We start from the raw sequence: 26,241 nt of genomic DNA, 5'->3' as shown, positions 1-26,241 counted from the left end.
TGATGCTTTTAACACTTGTTTCACAGCACACTTCTCTTAAAGAAAATGTCATTCTTAGAGTAACAGTTTAGTTTTGCTTTTGAAATTAGAATCTAGCTAAAGGTCTGGTATGGCAAAGTGTCTTCCAACTCCTAGTGGTATGCTACTACTGTCACTAAACAAATAAGGAGAACAATTGTTAAAAAAAAAAAAAAAAGAGAAGAAAAAGAACCAGTTCTGCATACTGATATGACACACTTGGTAAACAAAACCACAGCCCAATTACATCTTATCCATTAACAATAGACATTTCCTAGCATAAAGTGAATAAAAATATACTAGAGGTTTCATGCAAGTCAGTTTCAGGGGGAAAAATGATTCTATTTATCATAATTGTAGCTAAACATGTTACAGGTATTTTACTATAACTAAAAGTTACTATTGCCAAAACAATCATTTTATTTATGCTCAGAAGCAGAATTCATTCAATCGTCCTGAAGTTGCTTTTAAAAACTAATTTTTGTATAATTATTAATGAATCAGTTGTTATGTCTTTATTAGAATGTTAAGGAGGAATTTTGCTTTCTTCTTCTCATGCTTTCCTGCATATATGATATTTGTTTTGATCTTTGATCCTTGAAACTGTTCTTTTTCTTTATGGATGGACTCATTTATAAACTTTAAAACAATGCAAACTATGCTTGCTGAATATTTTTATCAATGTCTTCAATTTACATCAAAAAATTTTAATCATACTGTAATTCACAATAAATGCTTTTCAGTTTAACTTGTGTTTGAAACCCAAAAAATTTCATTTGCATTTATTTTGATAGACAAGAATATCATTGGTTCGTTTGGAAGACTTTCTCAATACTGAGGACTTTCATCCTCGAAGTATAGAAACAAAGTACATAGGAGGTCAGGAGTTCCTCTTTGTATTCAATATTTATTTGACTTCTGGGCTGAAGACAATTGATTCGAAGATACATTTGTATTTATTTTTTCTTCCTAGATCATGCCATTGGTTTTACAAATGCTTCCTTTTCCTGGGATAAAACAGGGATTCCAATATTAAAAGAGTAAGTCATGGTTTGGGGAAAATTAAAAACAAAAAAATTTTAACATTGAATTCTATAATGTTCCATGTTTTTATTTTTTAGAGTTTTTAAGCAGAAGATGAATCTATTGGAATTTACAAGATTTTTTTTAAACCTTTCACTGCACATTTCATTTTTATGGTTGTTTTACTCTCTTTTTTCCCTTTTCATTTCCTCTATTTCCTCTGCAGCATTTGCTGTTGCATTTTGGAAGTTTGGAATGTAGGACAGTGTGAATAGCAGCAATTTCAGGGATGATACCCAGTGCAGTGATACAGTGACTTGTCTAGGAATATACATTAAAAACAATTATAACATGAACTTCTTATGTCATCTCTCTCCTTTTCTTGTCATGCAGCTTAAACATAAAGATTCCAGAAGGAGCTTTAGTGGCTGTTATAGGGCAAGTTGGGTCTGGAAAATCATCTCTGCTTTCTGCCGTTCTAGGGGAAATGGAGAAACTTAAAGGAGTAGTCCAAAGAAAGGTAAAGTCAACAATGCATTCTTTTCACATCTCCTAGTGTAATAGGCTACAGCCAGCATATCATTAGTGTCAATAAGAATTTATCAAATTGAATTGAAGATGCAAGTATTTAATGAGCATTTCTAGTTTGTAACAATCATTTAAATTTCCACAAAAATTGATTAACTATGGATGGCTTAGTAAGAGCATTGTGTCCTCCAGATACTTCAGCAAATCATTTAGGAATGCTTATGGTAATTGTTTGATGATATTAACTAAATTGCAACCAATTATAGAGAAACGAATGTGATTTATAATGTAGTTTGATTAGGTTTCTAATTATCATTCACTGCAATGTTTCCTAAGTAATTATGGCCGTTCCATTTCTAAGAAATCTTGTAGTTGCTCATGAGAAGGACCTTTGACCTAGAAAAACCTCAGGAAAATAATAATATTAACAGCTTACATTTAAATTTAAGCCTTTGGACTAAGGAGAGGTCTACTCCACTCCCAGCCATTTGTTTTATTCTTAAAGGTCAGTAGGAATAAGAATTCAAGAAGTTCTTCATCAGCTTTTTCTTCTCTGAAATACTAGACTATCTAATGAGTTTTTCCTTAGACCTAACTAACTGTTAGGTAAAATACTACCTATTCGCTCCTCTCACATCTGACAAGATGGAGAAGCTCTATAGATCTGAAACCAGTGTCTTCACAGTTTTGCTCTCGAGGAAAAAGCAACTCCAAATCTTTTTATTTTTTGTTCATAATATATCTTTCCTCATGTCTTTATATCTTTCCTGACTCCAGTTCTTTAGTGATTATTAATTTCTCTCTCAGAGTTGCTATTTCTTAGTTTGGAATCAAGTATGATTTTTAGGACTTTTTCTGATAAGGTTACACTTAATGAATACCACTATTTAACTCTAAGTACACGATCTTTGTCTCCTTATGTGCTTCCTAATGATTACAATCAGCCATTTGTCTATCGATCAAGATGACTATACCTTTTCCTAGGCCAGTAAGTATCCTTTAAAAATATAATGCTTGTCATGTTGATTTTATTATCGTTCAGTTCCTTTGGTTAATTTCACAAAGCAATTATTGAGCACATACTATGTGCCTAGCACTTAGTACCAGGGAAATAAACATGAATAGGATATGCTGCACTTCTTACAGAGTTCATAGTCTAGTGAGGGAGATACTGAGATCAATTACAAGTATTTAAATTAGATTTTTTAAATGAAACGGTATAAAAACAACAAATCCTGCTTTAAAGAGAAAAACAATCAGAAAGTAGGTAGCCTTTTATTTAATCTTGAAAAATAATTAGGAGTGTATCAATATAAAAACAATATCAATTCTAGGTTTCACCTGATGCATAAATGATAATAATAAGCTTGAAAGGTTAAGCAGTAGATTGAATAAGATAATGTGCAAAGACCTAGACTAGTTCTTGGCATAGAGTCAGCTGGCTCCCTATGAATTTTTATGGTTTTGTTATCTTCATTATGATTGTTGAGGTACTCATGGTAAGATTTAAAGATTATTTCTGATACCTTTGAGAATTCGTAATTAAGAAAGTGTTCATGGTGATAATAGAAACCATAACATTGCTATTACTAATCGTAAAGCAGAGAGGACACACTTTGTTTATGTTAAGCTAGGGTTGTCAAAGAGAAACAATATATATATATATTTTTCAGAGGTATATAACGTGTTTTAATTCTCTTGGAAGAATTTATCTTTAATGGCTTGTTTTTCTTTCTGTTTTTTTTAAAGATTTGATGAAAGTTCATAATAATGCAACTGACAATGAAATTTATTTATTTCTGAGATATACATTTTAAAGTAATAACTAGAATTATGACTTATAACATTATACCAGAACATATAAGATTTTTAGAAATTTCATGTAATGTCTGCAACATTTATATTAACATATTTCCATACAAATAACCCAAAGAAAGTTTAGTATTAGTTGTTTGTTTGTTTGGTTGGTTGGTTTTTTATACTGCAGGTTCTTATTAGTCATCAATTTTATACACATCAGTGTATACATGTCAATCCCAATCGCCCAATTCAGCACACCACCATCCCCACCCACCCCACCACGGTTTTCCCCCCTTGGTGTCCATACGTTTGTTCTCTACATCTGTGTCTCAACTTCTGCCCTGCAAACTGCTTCATCTGTACCATTTTTCTAGGTTCCACATACATGCGTTAATATACGATATTTGTTTTAAAGGGAAACAATATTATCTGTCTGTATAATTGGCCACATTGTTCTTTAGGAAGCTTGTTGGTCTGGATCAGTGGAGGATTTGAGGTACCACACTCTGAATTATTTCTGAAAACATTTTTAATCCTAAATATATGTGTCATCCTTATTATATCTAATTTAGTAGTAATATCATGATGATGGCATGGCCAACTTAACATTTAGTATTTATAAGGTGATCTTGTTTACATCTTTCTGTTTCTCAAGGTTTCACATGAGCACTTTTTTGAGGCATATCATTCCAACGTTCAAATTCTAAGATCCCCTATTCTCAGTTTCTAAGGCTTACATCAGACATCATTCATGCAGAGTATCCAATATTCAATGTTCTTTGATAAAACATCAGAGATTTAGAGTCCATTTTTGAATTAGCAAAACTTCTATCGTAGTTTTATTATTAAGAATGAAATGAAACAAAAACATTTTCATTTGTATGTGAGACGCAAATGATAATTATAATGATGATAAAAGGAAAAATTTACATCTCTGTGAAAATTGATTAACTTTTTTTCAGCTGCTGTCATACCAGAACATCAAGTCCACACCTCTCAATGTAGTATTTAGTTCCGGTTTTATATTATATACCACTTTTCCCTGTTCTACAATCTTTTCTCCTGTGTTCTTCACCCTCTGTTCCCCTTATCTTGACTAATGTATATCAAGTATTCAGAAGTTCTATCACCCGAGGACAGATTTAATATGCTATTCTAATCAAAAGTTATTCACTAAATGAGGCAATTCAAGAGCAATTACTTTTGTTTTCAAGATCAAGTCAGATCAGAACTATATTGTTTTGGCTCAAAAGCCATTCTATGTCTTACATGCTCAACAAGGAGGAATTAAAAATTAATCTTTGACCTTCAAAGTAGTTGGTAGAAATCGAAAGACTGGTAGTTACACACAGGTCTACGTCAGAAAGTACTTTAAATGTGTGGTATTGTTACAGAGTGCATAATATTCAAAATACTCAAATCAGTGTTTGGATAGAGTCCATGGGGCAGATTGAAATGTGAGTCTCTAGTTCAAATACTGGGAATCCTTTGGAAGACAAGGGCTAGTTCAAAGGATATTTTATGGAGCAGAGTCATATTCAAGAATAATGTCAAGATATAAAATTATCAAAAAATGAATTTAAGAGCAGAGAGTATGTGGAAGAGAGAGATGTGCTGCCCAGACCCCCCCTTCTAGGGAGGGCTTGCCACCCAGCCTTGGGAGTACATATAACACATCAGCACCTTCATGCTGACCTCCTGGGGTCCCACTCTGAAAGGCCAGGCCAGTTCAGCCTAACAGAGAACAACTGATGGGTGATGCACCTCCATAGCTCTCTGGAGGGTTGACCAAATCTTTGTTGGATCTGAATTGCTGTGCGACTTCCTGCTCTACCCAATCCTCCTTCTTCCTTTTCTTTCCTAAGAATTGATCCCAAATAAACAACTTGCACCCCAAATTCAATATTATAGACTGAATTGTATTCCCCCCAAATTCATATGTTGAAGTCCTAACCCACAGTACCTGAGAATGTGACTGTATTTGGAGATAAGGTCTTTAAGGAGATAATAAGTTAAAATAAGGTCAGTAGGGTGGGCCCTAATCCAGTATGGCTGATATCTCTATGAGAAGAAGAAATTAGGACACACACACAAAGGGAAGGCCATGTGAAGACTCAGGAGAAGAAAGCCATCTACAAGCTAAGGAGATAGGCCTCAGGAGAAGCCAACCCTGCCAACACCTGATCTCACACTTGTGAGAAAAGAAATTAAGCAACCCAGTTCATGGTACCTTGTTAGGGTAGATAGAGCTGACTAATAAACTCAGTGTCTGCTTCCAGAAAATCCCACCAGACAGGTAACTTTGATAGAAGCTAGAGTGAAAGTAAATAAAAGGCACCAAGTAACTCATTTGAAGGGGCCTCTAATAAAAATACATAAGATTAAAACAGGATATAAGATGAAAATGTAAATAGAATATATTTACATTGAAGAAATCATCTAAATAGTTTTAAATTCAAGTTAAAGAAAGCAAAACCATGGATTAGATACGTTCCTTTAATGTGGTACATGCAAGTTCTCCTTTTCCCTTGTTAAGAGTATTTATTTTATTTCTTTCTTTTGTAGGGCTCTGTGGCTTATGTCTCCCAGCAGGCTTGGATTCAGAATTGCATTTTGCAAGAAAACATTCTTTTTGGCTCTGTCATGCAGAAGCAGCTTTATGAGCGAGTTTTGGATGCCTGTGCACTCCTTCCCGATCTGGAGCAGTTACCAAATGGAGATCAAACTGAGATTGGAGAAAGAGTAAGGAAAATATATTTTATCTTATGCAGGAATAACATTCCATTCAGCTGCGCTAATAGAATATTTATAGCCTTTTTACTGAGGTCTTGAAGAGCTATACAACTATAATTTTAAAAAGTCATTGTAGAATTCCTATGAAAGAGATGGCCATATTAAGGACGAATAATTATTTATTATTGACTATTTTTAAAATAGATTAAAAATCAGCAGGAAATTCTGTTGTTAGTGTCCAAATGGGGGAATGAAAGCCCACCAAGTGGATCATCAACGCTTTGCCTTAGTTGCTGGCATAAGGCCGTTCACTATCTAATGAGGGAATAATAGTTTTGTTTCTTCCTGAAGCTCTTGTGCACAAAGTCAAGCCTAGGACAGTAACAACAGAGCCCCAGTCTCCAGTGGTGGCACCAAGGCCAGGTTCTAACGAGGCTCTGAGACGATGCTGTCATGAATGTACCTGTTCCATATTTACACATTCCTGCTTAAGAGGAACTTGTTTCCCAGGCATCGTATTCTTTGCTCTATTTTATTTTCATCTCATTAATGAAGAGTTATTATGCTGCCCAGTGTTTTGGAGTTAAAAATAAAACAAAACAAAACAAGATATCATGAGCCAAAGTATGAAGCCCAAGAGATGATCCCCAACCCATGACTAAAATCTCCACTAATTAAACATGAATGCAAAAGCAGCCTCTGCCTACGATTTATGTGTACTATGAAGATAAGTAAATAATCCTTAGTGCTTTGAATTTCTGAGAAGAGAGTTAGAATAACATTGTTAGGCATTTTTACCCTGGCTTCAAGTTATTTAATTGTCTTGTTATATAAATTGAAAGTTATAGAACAAAACTATAGAAAGGGGAAATATTTAAAATCGAGGGTGTACATTTTGCTGTACATCTGAAATTAACACAACTTGTAAATCAACTATATTTCAATAAAAATTTAAAAAATAAAATCTAGGATGAGGCAAATTTTACCTTTAACTAGACTTACTTTGGTTTCATTCATAGCCTGTTACTTTGCAGATGTATTTTCTCGAAGTGTTAAATTGATTTAATTTTTTTGCAACCTCTGTGTTTTTTCTGGCATCTTCACTATCCCTTGGTGAAATGGCACCATAGCTAGAATTATGCAGAAATGTGACTTCCTTTTCAAACTTGTTAATACATATCGAACATTATGCTGATAAAGCCAATCTCTAATAAAATGAAATAGCTAAGTATGTAACTAAAAAATTGAAGTGGGAAAAATTCAAAATGTGAAGTATAGATTTAATATAGTCATTTAATGTTATTGCCACTTATAATTTCTGCTTTTTATATTTTTAAATTAAATTTCTCCCAATCTGATGATGTACTTTAAAATAAACATATAATTGAATATTTCAAAAAGAAATCTGTTTACAGCTGTTTATGAGACGACCAAGATAATGAATGTAGAATTTTCCTCACTTTTATTCATCTTTTTCTTTGGCATTCTTCCACTGAACACAAATAGTTATTAATCTATTATATGCCCTTATTCTGCAATGGGGTATATAAGGGTGAGCAAAAGAGCTATCAATCACCCAGTCTTCAAGGGACTGCAATCAACTGGATCTCTGCCAATGATATTATCAATTGTCTTTACCAATATTTATTTGGACACTATGTGCTGGGAATGCAAGGATAAACTAGGCATGAGCTCATAGGAGAGTGAGACACTGACATGGGTATTGTCATTTCTAGCAATGGGTGAGTAAATAGGACACTGCAAGACAAGAAGGGAGGGAATGAATCACTTTACTTGGAACTCTGGGTAGAAGATTGATTTCAAAGAGGACTTAGAGTATCTTTTGAGTTGAAAAGGGAGGATATGGGCACCCAAGCAGAGTGTATAGGCTCTGCCCAGATATGAAAAGGCAGGCTAGTCTGCTTGTAGGTCACAGTCACTTGAGAAGGCAGCATTGGGTGAGTGGTTGAAAGATGAGTTAATACCAGAATATAAGTATCTTAGGTTTCTACTAAGGAATTTGCTGATGCTCATGGATGATGGGAAGAGAGAGACACGGGCATACAAGATTTTTAAGCAAGATGATAACATAATTACAAGATTCGTGATGACAAGTCAGAGGATGGATTGGAGAGAGGAGTGATTGGGTGATAATAGCTAATGTTGATTGTGTCTGTATTTGGTATTGGCTTTGTCCTAAATATATATATATATATATATATATATATTTTTTTTTTTTTTTTTTTTTTTTTTGTGGTACGTGGGCCTCTCACTGTTGCGGCCTCTCTAGTTGCAGAGCACAGGCTCCAGACGCGCAGGCCCAGCGGCCATGGCTAACAGGCCCAGCCGCTCCACGGCATGTGGGATCTTCCCAGACCGGGGCACGAACCTGCGTCCCCTGCATCGGCAGGCGGACTCTCAACCACTGCGCCACCAGGGAAGCCCTGTCCTAAATATTTTACACTCAGTAAATGCTCATGACAAGCCCATGAGTTGGGGGCTGTTATAATCACACCACACACACACACACACACACACACACACACACATATACGTATCATAGTACTTTGTATATTTTTTTTTCACTCCTGGCTCCCCTGCTAAAATGTGACCTCCTCATGACAGAGGCTCGGTTTCATTTATCTTTAAATCCCAAGTGCTAGCACAGCACCCAGAGTATAAGAGATATTTGTTGAATAGTAGGAGGACGAGAAAGGCAAAGAAGCAATGACATTTTACAATTATAGGGCACTGGCTGATTTCTGTGCTGCATGGAGAGCTTTTAAACCAGATCTGTAAACACTAAACATAAAATAAATCAAGTAAATTGGGCCTGGCCCCATAATTCTCCATACATGGCTGTACACGTCGACTTTAATTCTCACAGAGTGATGTATATTCCTTATTCTTGCTTCTTAGAGTTGTACTTTTGCCAACAAGACTTGTACTAATCTTTCTACAGAAGAAAATAGGACATGTTGATTGCTGCTTTGGTAATTTAGCTATTATTCTCAGTCTCCTATGTGTCAATTTAAAAATGATCACCAGTGTCAGTACACGGCTGGCAGCCAAAAGTTTTCTTTAATGTTCCACAGGCACAACTTTTCAGAGTTAGGGAACCGGAAATTCTTTTCTCCATAACTGTTAGTATCTACTTTTGAAAGCACACAATTAAGAGAAAGCAGATATATCTGTTAATGTGCACAAATTAGTGGTACTAGGAAATAGAGGCTTTTGGAATTTTAGGATAAAGAAAGGTTGGAGTGTTAACCCTGCATTATTACCTATCCCTGCTACAGAAGAGAATTTGGACGTAACTCTATGTGCTTTGAGATTTACACATTTTTCCTCTGGTTTTGTTTTTTCTCCTGCTTCATTTTCAGGGTGTGAATATAAGTGGAGGTCAGAGGCATCGAGTCAGTCTGGCCAGAGCTGTCTATAGTGGGGCCGACATCTACCTCCTGGATGATCCCTTGTCTGCAGTTGATGTTCATGTTGGAAAGCAACTTTTTGAAAAAGTGATTGGGTCCTCCGGCATGTTGAAAAACAAGGTAGCCATAGCATCACTTATGCTTTAGTGAGGGAAGGAGAGGATAATCTATGTAGCATTGTGCCCCAAATTCTAATCTTTTGTTTATTTGTTGAAGCAGAGTAGTTAAATTTCACATAAAGAATGAGATGTTATATTGCTCTTTTACAGACTCACTTTAATGAATGTCTTAAAATTTTTTACAAGTTTACTCTGACCACAACTTATGTGATTATTACCTCATTGACTAATACCATATTCGAAGGTGGTTTACATGCCAAAATGAGTTGTTTTTAGCTTAGGTGACTTTTTTTGAAAAGTGGTATTTTGGTGCATAGCACTTTTATAAAAAATAGTATTACTTTATTATTTATTACTTAAAATGTGGTATTATTAATCTAGCATTCATAACAATTCAATTGTCTTGTGAAGGAACCAAGAAGAAAGGAATTAATATTTACCAAGTGCATACTATGTTTGACACTAAATTAGTTCATTTAGTTCTTATAGCAAGTCTCTGAGATAGGCATTATCGTTGTTTCTTGTTTTATACATGAAGAAACTCAGGGCTTATAATGACTTGTTGTAGCTTGCTTAATTTAAGAACCACAGAGATTTTTAAAAGCCTGTCTGACCACAAAACCATACTCATCGATTCACAATATGTGTTTACAGATTTATTAATATAGAGAATTCTGGAAAATTTAAATAAATGTATAAATATTTAAAGAATAGACAAATGTCTTTACTTATTGAAATGAAACCAAGATAAATCTTCTCATTCAATTTTATGTATATGTATACAATAATATGGAAAGATTTAAAAATAAAGACTTGAATCAAACATGTTTTTGTAATGCTACAGGACCTTAGAAAAAGGAAGCAAGAGTGACAGTTATAAGATTGTTTTTAATTTGCTGTAAATTTGATTCATTTTTAATGAATGAAGAATACCTGAACTAATGGGTTAAAAACATTTGCTGACTTTTTTCTTTTTTCTTTTTTGTCTAGCAGTGTATCATCATTCATTGTGAAATATATTTATATATGCTGCCTTAAACTGGCACCTACCAAGAATTATACTCTAAAATAGTAAAGACAAAAAATAATGATTGCAGCTCTCTTTAAAATGGCTTATTTTTGCCATCTTTTGTAACCCAGGGAATAAAATACTCTTTTGTAGACTCGAATTTTAGTGACACACAACCTCACACTTCTACCCCTGATGGATCTTATTGTTGTCATGGAAAGTGGCAGAGTAGCACAAATGGGAACATACCAGGAACTTCTGTCTAAAACCAAAAATCTCACGAATTTGCTTCAGGCCTTCAGTGAACAAGAAAAAGGTGAGGACACAGTGAAAAATAAACCTAAGATACAGTGTGCTTACCCATTTTGAAAGCCCATGAATTGCCTGATTTCTTACTATGCATTTTTCTTCATTCATGCTACTTAAGTCAGGAACTGGGTGTCTTCCTTTCTCTAGAAAAGAAACAAATATGTTGGGACACATCAGCTAAAAATCAACCTTGTTTATGATTTTTAAGCAAAATGTTATGCCCCAGGGTCAGTTTGTTCATTTATGAAATAAGAGATTAGATGATTTATAAGCTCTGTTGCAGGTTTAGAATATCATGGGTCTAAACATTCTACTTTCTTTGAAATTAAATCCATGTCAAATAAATAATAAATATTTGAAACATACTATTGCATGTTGGGGGAGAGAAACAAAAGAAAAGAAAATGTGAAGAATGACAAAGGAGAATGATATTTGTCTAACTTTTACAAAATAGCAACTGAGTTTATTTACTACTAATTTTTGTTACTATAGTCCTAGTATTTTAAATTAAGATTCATAGATATTTGTGTAAATGAAGTGGTTTGGTCTTTATCTAATTAGGACATAAGGATGTTTGAAATCTAGTATTAGTTTAATATTCCAAAGATCAGCCATTTTCCAGCTCTGAAAGTTGGATGTACCATTATCTTTTTCCAGCTGTAGACGTTTTTTCATGTGTACCACCATCATGATCCTTGTTCTATACCTTTCCAGAGCACCACTGAGAAATGGCTGGAAAACCAGTGAACTATTTCATAATTGCAGGCTAAAAGAAGACATATAGAGTTATTCTTAGTATTTCCTACATGAACTGGTATCTATTCATTCACTTTACCTGGATATAAAAGTCAGAAAGATATGAAAGCAGTTTATAACAAGATCAGTGCAATTTAGTATTTTAATGCCATGAAATCAAAAAGCAGAGCCATTTTGCTGATGTGTTTCTCTAAGCTAATACACATTAGGTATGCACTACTATTTTCTTTATTCCTTGTGTATGCCCCTTTCTCAAATTTAAATATTCTATATGTAGATACATTCAGAAGAACCTGATCCATTGTCAGGTGGCTGTGATCATTCTTAATAAAAGAAGACCTTGTCTTTTCTTAATGGCTAGCAGTTTTGGAAATGAGCCCTTGCCTATTTGGTCATGCTAAGTAATAATTTATATTTAGTGTGTAGGAAAGATATATCTATGAGTGTCTCTGAGGGCTGCAATGAGGATGTGGTCTGTCATTTTCTCTATCCCCAGCACTTAGGTAGCCTCATGTTAGGCAAATAACAGGTACTCAATAGCTGTTTGTTAAACAGATGAATCTGCCTCCATTTTTTCTACCAAAAGAATGTCTCCTCAGAGTGAATGGGATGATTTGTAATGCTACGAGCCAGGATATATTTTTTGCTACTTATTTTAAAGGCAACATGAAATATAAGTTGTATTACTTTGGAAAATATAGCTCTGAAAGCAGGCAGTGTGTAAGTTTTAAGTTCAATATTTAATCTACCATAAAATATGGAACACAATTTTGAAAGTTGTGGAATTTGCTCTTGTTTAAGTCTCCAGTTTTGGAAACAAGTATCATACCTCCCTCCATTGATATATCTTATGTACACCAGTCCTCTGTGGTAACAAGTGGAAAACGTTCTTGAAGTTGAGCCGACATTAATAGATGTTACTATCTCAGCAACAGAAATATGACAGATTTAGGAAAATGTAAATGGAGCTTTCTTCTAGTTACTTCAGTATTGTGTCTTTTCTGTTAAAATTCAGAAAGGTGGTGAGTAGAGATCATTTTTGTACTAGAAATAGAATATGTTTTTTACAATGAATATTTCTGGGATTTTGATTTATTTGGATGGTGAGTAAAAAATATATAAAGTCTTTTAAAAAGCAGGCATAAAATTACTCATGTTAATACTAGATAGATAGATATTTGTAAAAGGTCAGCCATATATATTGTAATTTTATTAGTGACCACACAGAGCAGAACAAAAATAGATCAACTGATATACAATTGATATAAAACATCCCCCAGACAACAACTTCAAGCCTGGTAACATTTAGTCACATTCCTACAGTATTGCCCTTAGACCTGGGCCAATTTGACCCAGTCCTGTACTACGTCTCCGCTCTGCCTTCCCTGGCTGGCTCTCTGGCCAAGGCCTAGGGATTGTGCCCATCGGGGGTCCTCTTCCCATCCCGCCACTCCTTGACCACTCCAGGTACTTGAAGTCCCAGAGTTCTCTGCCCATATGACATAAATTGGCTCCAAGGACCTGGGCTCTTATTCTTTAGTTCTGCCCTCTTAAGGGTCGACTGCTCTACTGGCATTCACTACTCCTTGGATGAAGGATTTTTTTTTTTCTTGGAGGAGGGTTGGCAGAGTCTGGACATGTAGCTGAGGCAGCCACAGACATGGTGAGGGGTGGAGCTGGGGTGGGAGAAAACCCAGCAAGCACCTTGACCACATCACCCGGGACTACCGCATTCCCCAGAGGAACTCGCAGGGCTCCAAACACTCTCACCTGGATTTTTGCCTTCCAGGTGGTCGGGAAGGTGTATGTGTTAGGGTAAGCGATAGAACTTATTTACCAGTCTGTTAGTTCCATCTGTAACTATCAAATACTTAGAAGTATGGTATGCGGGCCTTCATTTATACTCTTGCCCCAGTTACCACAAATGTTAGGCGCAGGCCTGTCCCTGTGGGGAATTTCTTTCTCTTCTTTGCATAAGTAGTGAATAAAAATCAACTTATATCTGAGAACATTTTTACTGGAATTTAGAAGAAAGAGGGCTACATGGACAGAGTGTGATTTGAGAAGTGTGATCTCCACTTCTAAATTCAATCTGTGATCTATCATTTATTTTTTACAATTTATCCTTTTGGCCTTGAGTCTGTTCAGGAATTACTTTAAAAAGCACACAATATTTCCATTTAAAACTTTTTATTAACTTAATGTGACATGAAAGTGGGAGTAAAAGTCAGCACAACATAATGGAAAAACCATGGGACCAATTTCAGAGCCCTGGGTTCTGGTTCTAGCACTGAATAATTATATGAATCTTTGTAAAAATGACCTCTTTTCATTCTTCCCATTTATGAAAAATGGGACTTGAACTAGATCTGTTTGTCCTGGTGTCTGATATGGAAATGAACAGCGTACATTTTTATCACTCCCTTACCCCCAAAACTGCTTATGACCCAGACACTTTTTCTTTTCCTATAATTCTCACCCTCACTACCAGAGTTGATGACAGATAAGTAGAGTTTACAGTATAATTTGGTTTGGATACATCAGATCGCGAAAACTCCATCTAGCTCTGAAAAATCTATAAGTCTCACCTTATGGGAATATTATATAAGAGGTGAGAATCAGAGGAGAGAAAAGAGTTTATGGAAAAAGATATGACTAAAGATAAATTTACATATTTATAGGTTTAGTCTAGGATAATTCTTACCCATACTAATAATACTGATGGTAGCTAAGATGTCTTAGGTATTAATTCTGTCAATATAGTCACAAGTGTTTTACTTAATTCTCCCCAAAACCCCCTGAGGCTACATGGTCCTAATTTTACAAAGAGGATATACATCTTGCCCAAGTTAAGACAGTGTAAGTTGCAGAATTTGAATCCATCACTTCCTCTGTTTCATGCCAGAGGCCAATCAAACTCTTAAACATTATATCAAACCTGTAGGAACAAGTACGTTGACTTAGTGTGAAAGACAGGAAGGAGTGTAGGGCTCAGCTCATGCTTGCTCTCTCCATCTCTCTGTCTTTCTCTTTTTCTCTCTCTCTCCCTCTCTGTCTCTTTGACAAATTTGGGTTTCAGGCAAATCACTTATCCTATCTGAGTTTTATTTTTCCCTTCAAAATAGGGGTAAATTTGCCTGTTGTTCTCTTTATCTTATCAGCTCATTTTGGCATTCAAATTGTATAATGTACGTGAACACGTTCTATAAATTATAAATATATAAATTCAAACATTATTATTATCAGCTATAAAGATGAAAATGTGCCTTAGGCAGGAGAGGATGAAACATCCCCAAATTGAATTTTAATTCTGTGAGACATGGAATCCCACGTTTCTTAGAGATAGTTGATGTAAATCAGAGGCTTCCTTTAAGGACCAGATGTTTACTTCTAGAAATAAGAAAACATAGAGTTCATATAAGAGACCTTAGAAATCTCCAAGTCCACTTCCTTCTTTTTAAAGATAAAAAGTCTGAAATTCAAGGAGGTTAAGTATTACACTGTGGGAAAAGACAAAAATCTGCCTAGCTCTGAGATGTTTCCCATCGAATTCACTAACAGTAACTTGAACCTCATCAGTCTTGTAGTTCTAGATGTGTGACTTTGATTAATGCTATCTGCTTTACTTCTCTGTGCTTTTTATCTGTAAAATAAGGATAATCGTAGCATCTTCCTCACAGGGGTAGTTTTGAAACATAAGAGTTAAAATATGTAAAGTATTTAGAACATTGCCTGCCATGTAGGAAGCTATTATTAGTGACAATAGTAAGAACATGACAGAGATTCGGGGATTACCATTGCATGCTCTTAATACTTTTCACAATAATATTTGTCTATAAGACTTGATGATATTGCTTTTTTTTTTTTAAAGACTGGAGTCATGTTCCTCTTGGGCAAATACTTAAACCTTCTGTGGAAGATCCAAAACAAGTTAGCACTCCTCTCTAATGTCTAAGAAAGAACTTCTCCGTAGGCTTTTTCATTATGGAATCTTAGTTTTATCAAGACATTACAAAACATTTTAGGTGAATAAGAAATAATGGGGAAAATGAAAGGCTCCCAGTATACCTGTGGATCCAGAACACAAAAAAATTCTCTAACTTGTATAATCTTTCATCATATTTCTATTTTGTGCATTGTTTGCTTTTATGGATATAAAAGCACTCACCGTCTTCTTCCGCAGCTCATACTTTAAAGCGAGTCAGTGTAATCAACTCCAGAACTGTACTGAAAGAACAAATCCTGGAGCAAAATGATAGGTGAGTATTAGGGTAATACCAGGCTCATAGGGATTATGGACTAATTAATTACATTTTTTAGCATTTAAAATGCATGCTATAAAAGTGATCTGTACATTATGATGGATACAAAATGTACTTAGTGGTTTCCAAATTTTATACTATGAGTTACAAGGTTGTATCTAAGTCTTTAAGTGAGATGTATGTGACTTAATTTGGGACAAATAGTAACTCTCAGTAATTTCTAGCCAAATTCTACTAGAAGAAATCTACTCAGATTTCTGTGTGAGCTAAAGATATACCCCAAATGAATCTGTTTAGAAAAATAAGAGGAAGGGAAGGAGGGAGGAAAAGAATGATAAGGGAAAGGAAGAGAGAAATAAAAATAATAAAACTTTGACCCTGATTAGATTGTTATATTATACTTCTTTTTCATTTTTGTAAGTAATTAAAATGAACAGTGATTGAAGCAAATTAACCTAATCAGTTATTTGCCCTAACACTCCAACAGTTGCAAAGAGGAGACAAAAAAAAAAAAAAAGGAATAATAGCAAAAAGTGGTTTAAAAAGTAAGTGGCTAGAATTATAGGGAGGTGCCACTGGTCAAAGGTGCTAAAATGCAGGATTGGAATGGATTAGAGAGAAGCAAATACTTCAGGATCCAATAGCTCAGAATTTTGTAGTTTTGACCTCGAGTGAATGAATGGGCCTTGAATTTATTATTTTTTTGAAAGGCTTGGATATTCCTGTGGTTGTGTGATGATGTGGATGTTGCAGCTTGGAGCTCTGTGTACATACCAGGTTTAGCTGACTGAATAGGTAAATTAAATTATTCCCCTGGATCATAAAGACCTTGGACTGCTTTTCTTCTTTATTGTCTTGGTGTTGTCATCCAGTCTCATGACTTTAATTACCTTTACTCCAAGTTTATATCCCCAGCCCAACCTGTCCTCTGAACCCCAGAGTTGGACCCTCCTCTTTGATGTCTAATCTTCTTAGCTAATGGCAACACTGTTCTTCCCGTTGCTTAGATAAAATATCTTGCAATCACCCTAGACCTCTCTCTTACTCCATATCCAATCCATCATCAGATCCCATTGGCTCTATCTTCAAAATATATCCAAGAATCCAGAATTCAAACACTACTCATCACTTTCACAGCTTCCCTTTGTCCAAATCACTATCATTTCTCCCCTGAATTATTATAATTGTCTTCTTACAGGTCTTCCTGCCACCAGCCTTGCCCTGTACTGTCTGTTTGCAGCGCAACATCCAGAGTGGTTTGTTTTACAAATATGAGTCAGATCATGTCATTCTTCTGCCCCAAATCTCCAAAGGATTCACATCTCAGAGTAAAATCCCGAGTCCTCGCAATGACCTATAAAGCCTTGGAGGACCTGGACCTGTTTACCTTTCTCAGAACCTCCTAAAGCTCATCTCACTATTCTACTGCAGCAGGACTGACTCTGCTCTTCCTGGAAGACTAGGCATGTGCCTCCCCTGGTGCCTTTGCACTTTCTGATCCCACTGCTTAGGGCATATTTCTCCCAGATATCCATATGGCTTGCTCGCCCATCTTCTGCAGGTCTTCTGCTCAAATGTCACCTCATCAATGAAGACTTAGTTAGCCACCCTATTTTATACCACAATACTTCTTACCCCTTCCATGCTTTTTCCCCCATAATTTTTACTAATTATCAGCGTACTGGAAAATATACTTATTTACTTTTATTTTGTCTTTCTCTTACCTCTAGTTTATAAGCTTTATAAGAGCAGGAATTTTTGTCTTTTTGTTCACTCTTCTCTTGCCATCTACATAACACATTTCAACTAAACACTGAATAGCATGTGTTCAGTAAGTATTTTGAATGGATGAATAAATAACTAGAGACTGAAAGCACACTCAAGGAACTTTTAATCCATCATTTATTTTATTTCATTTTTCTTACCATTATAACAATAAGTTTCATTTAAATGAGTGTCAGTTTTTAAGGATATCCAAGAAAAGCAAAAAAAACACTGAAACAGACTTTGACATTTCTGGGCTGTGGGATCTTCAAATCTCTAAATTATAAAGAGAGTTTTCACCTGTGTATAGTCTCACCATACACTCAATAAGTAGCTTGCTTTAAGGCTTAAATCTTAAAAATCAATAAACATTGTTATAAACATAATCATACCCTTTCCTCTGTAATAAATCATTTTTTCTATTTGTAAGTCATGGTTAGTCATATCCAAATTGAACCTCTTAAAGTTTTTGTGAACTACTTTTACAAAATTTCTCCTTGAAAAAAGAACCCCAATCCCTATAAACGTTTGTTTACAGAACTGGTTTCTAAACATTTCTCAAGTTCTGGCGGCTCAAACAGAAGCCAGCATGCTGAAACTTACTTCTTCAGTAGAGTACATCAAAAGGATCACCTCAATCCTACCATGGCACATTCATGTCAACAGAACCCAGCATCAAACTTACTTTTTAATGACTGTGATAAAAATGTTATTGGAGGTCCATGAATCCCCACATACCAATCTTTTCTTGTTTTTAGGCGTGGCAATTATATCACTTTTATTTTTTGTTTGAGAGGTCAGAGACCTATTTTCATTTCTCCAAAACATGTGCATCTTTGCCTACTTCCATGTATTTCCTAGTTTATTACTTTCTATACTATTCCTAGTCTAGCTTTCATCATTTTTTATCTGCTTTACTATTTGGTAAGGTAACATTATATGGGGAAAATTTTCCTGACTTTCAACCTAATTTTTTTTAACCATACCCAATTATTTCCAATTTATGCAGAATTAAGATAGACTAGAGATTGGAAGATACAAACAGACAAGAACTTCACAATGGAGACTCTTTACAGTGGGATGTACTGAGATAGGACAATGAATCTTCCTCATGGAAGGGTTCACAGGGAAACTAACTACCCATCAAGCGGGAGGTGGAAAGGAAGTTGGACCGAATGATGACTGAGAGTCCCTCCCTTTGAAATTTAAGAGTTAGAATTACATTATGATGTTAGTTTTGTTTTCAAATGGGGACTAAAATAAGTTGAACTGTTTCAATATTTTGTTTTTCATTTTTTGGTTTAAATTTATATGGTATATATTATTTTATTTCCTTAAATATTTATTACTATCTTCCCTGACCAAAATAAACTGGAAATGCTATTTTAGTATCTAGACTGCCCCCTTTTGGCTTTCATGTCAGAATCTATTAATCACTTTAATCCTCCCATACATACTCTATACTTTGCAACTGTATGCTCAGTTCAGGGATAACGGTTTCAGTATGTTAATTTTATATATTTTATACAAAAATATGCAGACCGGTATTATGCCGACTTTCCCAAGGGTTTCTGAAGGACAGAGCAAAACTCATTTTTAAAACTTCTCTATCAGCATAAAAAAATTTGCTCTTTTAAAATTCAAATAAAACCTGCTATTCACAACAAAGTGCCCAGGACCAAATGCAGAACTTTTGTGGAAAAAGGATCATTAACATTGTAGTTTGGAAAAACAGTACCCTCCTGTGTAGTGGCCAGTAAATTATTGGTCTTTCTTAGTTATGTCTAATCAGGATGCCTTAATTCCCTTTTAACAGTTGGGTTCATAGCATTTTATATCCAGCTACATTAAGAATTAATTTTTTGGCTTGACACCAATGCTAAATTTGCTTATCCAAACAGAAGCCATGCCAAGGGCTTGAAGGATGATGACAGTAATTAACCCAAATCATATACCAGGAGCTATTCCAATGAAAGTGTCTGTTAAATAGTGTATCTTTTCCTGATGGTGAAGCTGATCCTACAAAGGGCATGCATGTACTGCAACCTCCCACAGAATGTTTCTTGACACTAATGCCAGAGACGGAAAGGGAAGAACTACTGGGCTGATCAAATAGCCATTTCTTATTCTGATAAACAAAATGGGAAATGTGTAGAAATGGGGGCATGTACCTCAGTTTAGAATTTCTAGAGGTCAGTTTGATATTAGATATATCAAATGACTTAGAATGTAGCATATCTACAAGGGACCATGAGAGATGTGTAAAGAGAATTATCATTACAGCAATAATTAAAGCAGGAAAAATCTGCAACCAGTATACATTTTGATTTTGTTAAATAAATCTTAATATAGTAAAATGATAAAATATTATGTTGCCATTTGACAAAATATAATGCTGTAATAGAATAATATTTGAGGTTCATTATATACTGAGTTACAAAGACCACGGGTAAAATTTTTTAAAAATTAAGACTTGTTATAGAGCAACATTTGAATTATGATACCACACATATAGAGAAAAGACTATAGCAATCCTCACCAGCATGTTAGCACCAAATATCTCTGGAATATAGCATTATGAGTATTTTGCTTCTGCTTGTCTTTGTCTGTTTTCTCTCTTCTCTCTCCTCTGTTGTCTTTGCTCCTCTTCGTGCCATTCTGTATTTTCCAAACATTTCTTCAGTAACACAATTCCAGAGGAATTGACAGCTACTTGGTGATTGGTTGGAAATGTGTCAATGTTGAGACAGAGGAAGCGTCGTGGCCAGAGAAAGCTTTTGAGGAGGTAGGAAGTAACTGGTTTCGTGTAGGGCGTGTTTGAGATAATCAAGCAGAGACGAAGTAGTGGCAAGTAGGTTTTTTACCGTATGGATCTGGAGCTCAAGGAAGAGGTATGGACTTGAGAAATCCATGTGAGAGTCACCCACAAAGACGAAGGTTGTTGAAACTGGTAATGGATGAGAGTGCTCAGAAAAGAGTGTGGAGCATAGAAAGGAAATAATGACTAGAACGTAGCCTCAGGAAATACAAATGTTAAAGGAAGACAGAAACTAATGGAGGCCCAGAGAGGTGGGAGAAAACACAAATGTGTGATGGTAGGGAAGTAAGAGGAAATGTCTCTTCAACAAGGGAACGGTCAATCATGTTAAATGCCATGGAGAGTTTAAGTGAAATAATTTTTAAAGTATCCCATGAATACAGCAATAAGTATTGTACTTACTTTATCAAGGCCCCGTTGATGGAAACCGTTTCAGCCAGGTGCCAGAAAGTTCGAGGAGAAAAGGGTGGTTTGGCAGAAAAATGTTTGGCTACAGAAAGAAGGCAAGAAGTAGGATAGTAACTGAACATAGAGTTGAGGGTGGAATCATTTCTGTGGTGATGGTATTAATTATAGATGAGAAAAATGTGGAGTTCTCTGTGGGCTGAAGGGAAGGAGTCACTAGAAAGGAAGAATATGAAGATTAGAAAAGAGAGGACACAATTCGGGGTCTCCTAGATTTGCCTTAAGCTAAGAATCCCTTGCATCATTTGTTTAAAAGACAGATTTCTAGAGGGGAAATCTTATAATCTGCATTTTAAAAAAACACTGTCAAGTGTGTCATTGACAGGAAAGTGTGGAAACGCTATATTTAATAAATGTATTTTGAGAAAATGGGGCAGAATGGGATTCAGCTCATAAGGTTATCCTTAGATCTGAGGAGAAAACTACCTTTGTTTTTTATAGGAGAGAATTAGAAAAGGCTGGGTGGAGATGCAGATAAAAGTAGAAGTGTGGTGACTGACTTCCCTATCTGCTTTGACTTTCTCCATCAAGTAGGACACGGGGGCCCCTTCTGAGAGAGATGCAAGAATTTCTAGGCACTATAAAAACCCGGGTGGAAGGAAGATATTAATTTATGGTGGAGCCAGTTTGCTGGGCTCTATGATCTTTTGAAGCAGCACTCTGCAGGTGGGCAGCAAGTGTGACAAAGGCTAACTTGTCAGTTTTAACGTTGAAATTTAATTGAAAGAAAGCTATTAAAGTTCAGAATGTCACCACAGTTTGAATGACATGGTAATCATGGAGTACAGGTTGGATAATAAAAGGAATCGAGACAGGGCCTAGGTATGCCTGGGGCTGAGAGTTTCCCGGATGTGGGACAGTCAGTGCTAAAACCAGGAATATCCCAGGTAAACCAGGATCGTTAATCATTTTAGGGGGCAAGGATGATAGAAAGTTACATTTGGGAACTGGGGGTCTAGGCAGAATAAAAACCAAATACAGTGAGAGTAACTGAATGTACAATTTAGAAATAGAAAAGGTTATGTTATGGCCAGGGACTGAAACAATTGGAGTCAAGTTTTCAAAGGTGGATTAGTTCCAGGTAATAAGATTCATGGTTTGCAGTCATGAAAGTTGATGGCCAATGTAGAATGCAGATGCAGGACTCTGGAAGTATGAAGGTCATGAACGTGAAAAGAGATTGAGTTTAATACATTTGTCCTTGTCAGCTGTGACGTCACCCAGAATGGTGACAGAACGAAGTGGGACGAATTAGCCCGATGCTAGTCTTCTGATAGGACAGGAGGCGAGTAGATGCGGAGGCACAGATTATGGTACAGCCAGATGGCATTGTCTTACACAATGTAGGGATTTAGCTCAAGTTTGAAGGATAATTATCTAGAAGAAGCAGTGAAAAAAATCATACAATATGCCCTGGCCCTAAAATATATGGGGTGAAAAAGAATAAACGATCTCCCTTCCAGAAGATTAAAGGAACATTGTTATTATCATGGCAAGTCAGGTCTCTGTTAATGAAGCAGAAGAGTGTGCAACAAAGTGGTTGAGAATGTTTAACTTTTTAAAAAATGTTTAGTTGATCTAAAAACCTAAAAAAAATGTACATCGTCTTGCTTTATCAGGCCCTTATTGGATCAAGGAAAACAGTTCTCAGTGAGAAAAGAAAAGGTCCCTGTTGGTGGGGTAAGCACCAGAATAACTAGTGTTATTTGTTACTAACCACTCAAATGTAAATGTTATTAATAAATATCATACGTTTTTCATTGAATTTGAGGAAGGTTGCTATATGATAGTTTGAAGAAATTGAATTAAATGGAACAGTTGGACATTATAGTGGTGTTTAATTAGGATTACATGTTATTTAGCTATGTATATTCTGGTTTACTAATAATAGTAACTAACATTATTTCAACTTTTATTTTTAAGTGCTCAGGACTGTGCAGGCACTTTGCTTGTATTTATGAGGTGGCTACTAGCATTACTCCAATTTATAGATGAGTAATCTGAGGACTAGAGTAGTTAGTAACTTAGACCAAGATCATAAAGCTTAGGATATGTCAGAGCAGGATTTAAATCTAGCTTGTGTGACTTTTAAGTACAGTAACTTTATTTTTAAAAACAATTTTGCTTTTAGGTGAAGTTCTCAATCATTCTGAAGTACCTCCAAGCCTTCGGCTGGCTCTGGGTATGGCTGAATGTGGCCACTTACCTGGGGCAGAATTTGGTGGGAATTGGACAGAATCTATGGCTTAGTGCCTGGGCAAAAGAAGCAAAGCACATGAACGATTTCACAGAATGGAAGCGAATAAGAAGCAATAAACTTAACATCTATGGATTATTGGGATTAATGCAAGGTTAAACAAAAAGTCTAGCTGCTTTTCTTTTCTCTTTCTAACCTAATTGATTCAGATGCAAACGTAGGGCGTTGTTTTACTTTTTAAAAATCTATGTCATAATATTCAGATACTTTGGGATAATTCAAATGCCTGTGTTTTTAGTTCACCATATTTCCAAGAGTAAACAAAAATTTGTATGTGTCAACTACATGGCCCACACTGAATATTATCAATTTGTCTCATTTAATCTTGACAATAAGTGTTTAGAAAGGTGTCATTATCCCCATTTTACAGCTGAGGAAACTGAGTCTCATATGTTAAGTCAGTCAGGACTCAGAAGTCTTGAATACGTGGCTATCCACTGTATGTGTGAGGCTTGTGACTGATGTGAAGATCAGTAAGTGAGTCTTAAAAACTGCATTGTAAGTAAAGCTTAAAACTACATCGCAAGCAATATGCGTGTAAAAGTAGTAAAAGAAAACACTGTAAGGATTTAGAGCAGGGGAAAGCCATATTTGGTTGAGAGATTAAGGTAATTTCCAAGGCATAGTTGGCATTTGAGATGACACTAAAAAGATGGAGGGAATTTTGTCAGGGATCACAGAGGACAAAAGCTGATAGATGCAGAGAAAGATGTGAATAAAGACGGATGGGGAAGGTGAGGGGGATATAGGCATAGGTGAGGATGCCAGTCTGAGTAGTCTTTAGGTTTTTTTTGTTGTTTTTGTTTGTTTGTTTTTTGCGATACACGGGCCTCTCACCATTGAGGCCTCTCCGGTTGCAGAGCACAGGCTCTGGACGCGCAGGCTCAGTGGCCATGGCTCACGGGCCCAGCCGCTCCGCGGCATGTGGGATCTTCCCGGACCGGGGCACGAACCCATGTTCCCTGCATCGGCAGGCGGACTCTCAACCACTGTGCCACCAGGGAAGCCCCCAGTCTTTAGGTTATTGATAGGGCAGTAGGGGAACTAGAGGTGGAAAGGTAGTTTGGAGATGATAGTTAGAAAGGCAAGTAGAAAACTTTGAGAATTGGGGGAAAAAGAAGTGACAGAATTTGGAGTCATTTTTCAGAATAAGAATAAATTTTCAGTGATGAAAAAGGATGGATTTTTATTGGTGGGACTAAAGTCAGAGACCAGGGAGAAGTTGAGTTTGGTAGGGAAAAAATAATCAATGATCTTCAGGAGTCTAGATGGGAGATAATCTAGTACAAAAAAATCTCTTATCTGATGCATCTTCTTGTCACCCAAAGCATCTAGACTAGTGCGAACCAATGGGTAAGGAATGAAATAAGATTTGAATAAAGTATGAATGGAGGAAGGGTCAGAGAGCTGCAGTGGGACTGGAGAAAAGGGATGGATAGGAAAGACACTGCAGTGAAAACATATGTAAGAATTGCTGATTTGTGGGTAGGAAGAGAACATCACTCACGATTTTGAAGTTTGGGTAATTGAGAGAACAATGAAGACAAAAATAAAGAAACCAAGGACGAGGGAAGTCAGTTGGTAGAGCAGAGAAATTAATTCAATTTGGAGCACGTTTAATGGGAAGTGTGGATACATATTTTTCTGCTGTTTTTTTTCTCCCCAGTAGCAGAATAGATACACATTGTCCTTCAAAGAAGTTAGGTGATTTGAAAGAGTAAGAAGAAAGACACTCAGGAGTATAGTACTCAAAAGTGTAGAGCAATTAAAGGGAAGATATTTTTAATTAATTAATTAACTTTTGGCTGCATTGGGTCTTCATTGCTGCGCACAGGCTTTCTCTAGTTGCGGCGAGCAGGGGCTACTCTTTGTTGCGGTGCGCGGGCTTCTCATTGCGGTGGCTTCTCTTATCGTGGGGCACGGCCTTTAGGCATGAGGGCTTCAGTAGCTGTGGCTCGTGGGCTCAGCAGTCGTGGCTCTAGAGCGCAGGCTCAGTAGTTGTGGCACACGGGCTCAGCCGCTCCGCGGCACGTGGGATCCTCCCGGACCAGGGCTCGAATCCATGTCCCCTGCGTTGGCAGGCAGATTTTTAACCACTGCACCACCAGGGAAACCCAAGGGAAGATTTTTTAAATAGACAATTTTTGATGTGTTTATAAGAAGAAAAGAAGACAAAGTGAAGGAGAGTGATAAATTCAAATAAGAAATAACAAAGCCATCTACGTGGAAGTCTTGCTGTCCAGGGATATGCATAAAGGAAAACAGAGATGCATGCTTTTGGTAACAGAAAATGAAGATAACATTTAAAAATTTGTGATTTAGGGCCTTGCTTCTGTTTTCTGCTCTCCTATCTTATTTTTATTGTGTGACCATAGTACTTCTTTTAAGTATCTCCATCAGAAAGTAAGCAAATATTGTGAGACAAATTTATGTTTTTGTCATTCTGTTAACAACATTCATTGAGGAAAGAGTTGTTACGTTAACAACTAAAATGAGATACCAGGACTTAGAATGTGTTTGGTTTTGAGTCAGTGAATCAAGTTTTTTGGCTTGTGGTTTGCAACTTGAGGAAAAAGTAGGTATAGACATCTAGAATGCTGAGCAGCAAAAGAAATGTCACATATACATCTCTATATCTATGTCTGTCACACATATATAGGAGGGTTAAACTCTTACCAATCCAGTGAGCTCATGTTACAGTTTAAAGGGAGACTCAATATCCTTCGGAGAATATTTTAAGTGAGCAAATACTGTTTTTCCTATACTAGACAAGGTATGAAAGTTTAGTGTTCAAAATTTTACTTGTGTAAAGTCTTACTTTTAATTAACTATCAGTAGGTATAGAAAGTATTTTGTAGTAAAGGTAACAGATTATGCAGAGTTTAATCAAAAAGATTTTTTCCTGATTGGATTTTTGTTTTTTTACATTTAAAAACATTTAAACTTTTG

General features: G+C 36.0%; 1 protein-coding gene across 1 annotated transcript in view; it reads left to right on the top strand.

The window, feature by feature from the left end:
- LOC309962411 (multidrug resistance-associated protein 1-like) overlaps window positions 1–26,241 on the top strand; it is a gene marked incomplete at its 5' end in the record, with an annotated part of 84,247 nt that overhangs the window by 32,094 nt on the left and 25,912 nt on the right. Inside the window, 9 exons of the mRNA XM_082840253.1 lie at window positions 813–897; window positions 992–1,058; window positions 1,435–1,561; window positions 5,935–6,111; window positions 9,486–9,653; window positions 10,815–10,977; window positions 15,910–15,985; window positions 22,655–22,715; window positions 23,167–23,386. Of these exons, the coding sequence (XP_082696379.1) occupies window positions 813–897; window positions 992–1,058; window positions 1,435–1,561; window positions 5,935–6,111; window positions 9,486–9,653; window positions 10,815–10,977; window positions 15,910–15,985; window positions 22,655–22,715; window positions 23,167–23,386 (1,144 nt within the window). The remainder of the gene's footprint in view (window positions 1–812; window positions 898–991; window positions 1,059–1,434; window positions 1,562–5,934; window positions 6,112–9,485; window positions 9,654–10,814; window positions 10,978–15,909; window positions 15,986–22,654; window positions 22,716–23,166; window positions 23,387–26,241) is intronic.

This window comes from Leucopleurus acutus (assembly GCF_964270905.1).
Source record: "Leucopleurus acutus genome assembly, chromosome: 5".
In the NCBI taxonomy this organism is placed as follows: domain Eukaryota; kingdom Metazoa; phylum Chordata; class Mammalia; order Artiodactyla; family Delphinidae; genus Leucopleurus; species Leucopleurus acutus.
Note: the sequence above shows the minus strand (reverse complement) of the source record. Positions and strands in the feature narration are given on the sequence as shown.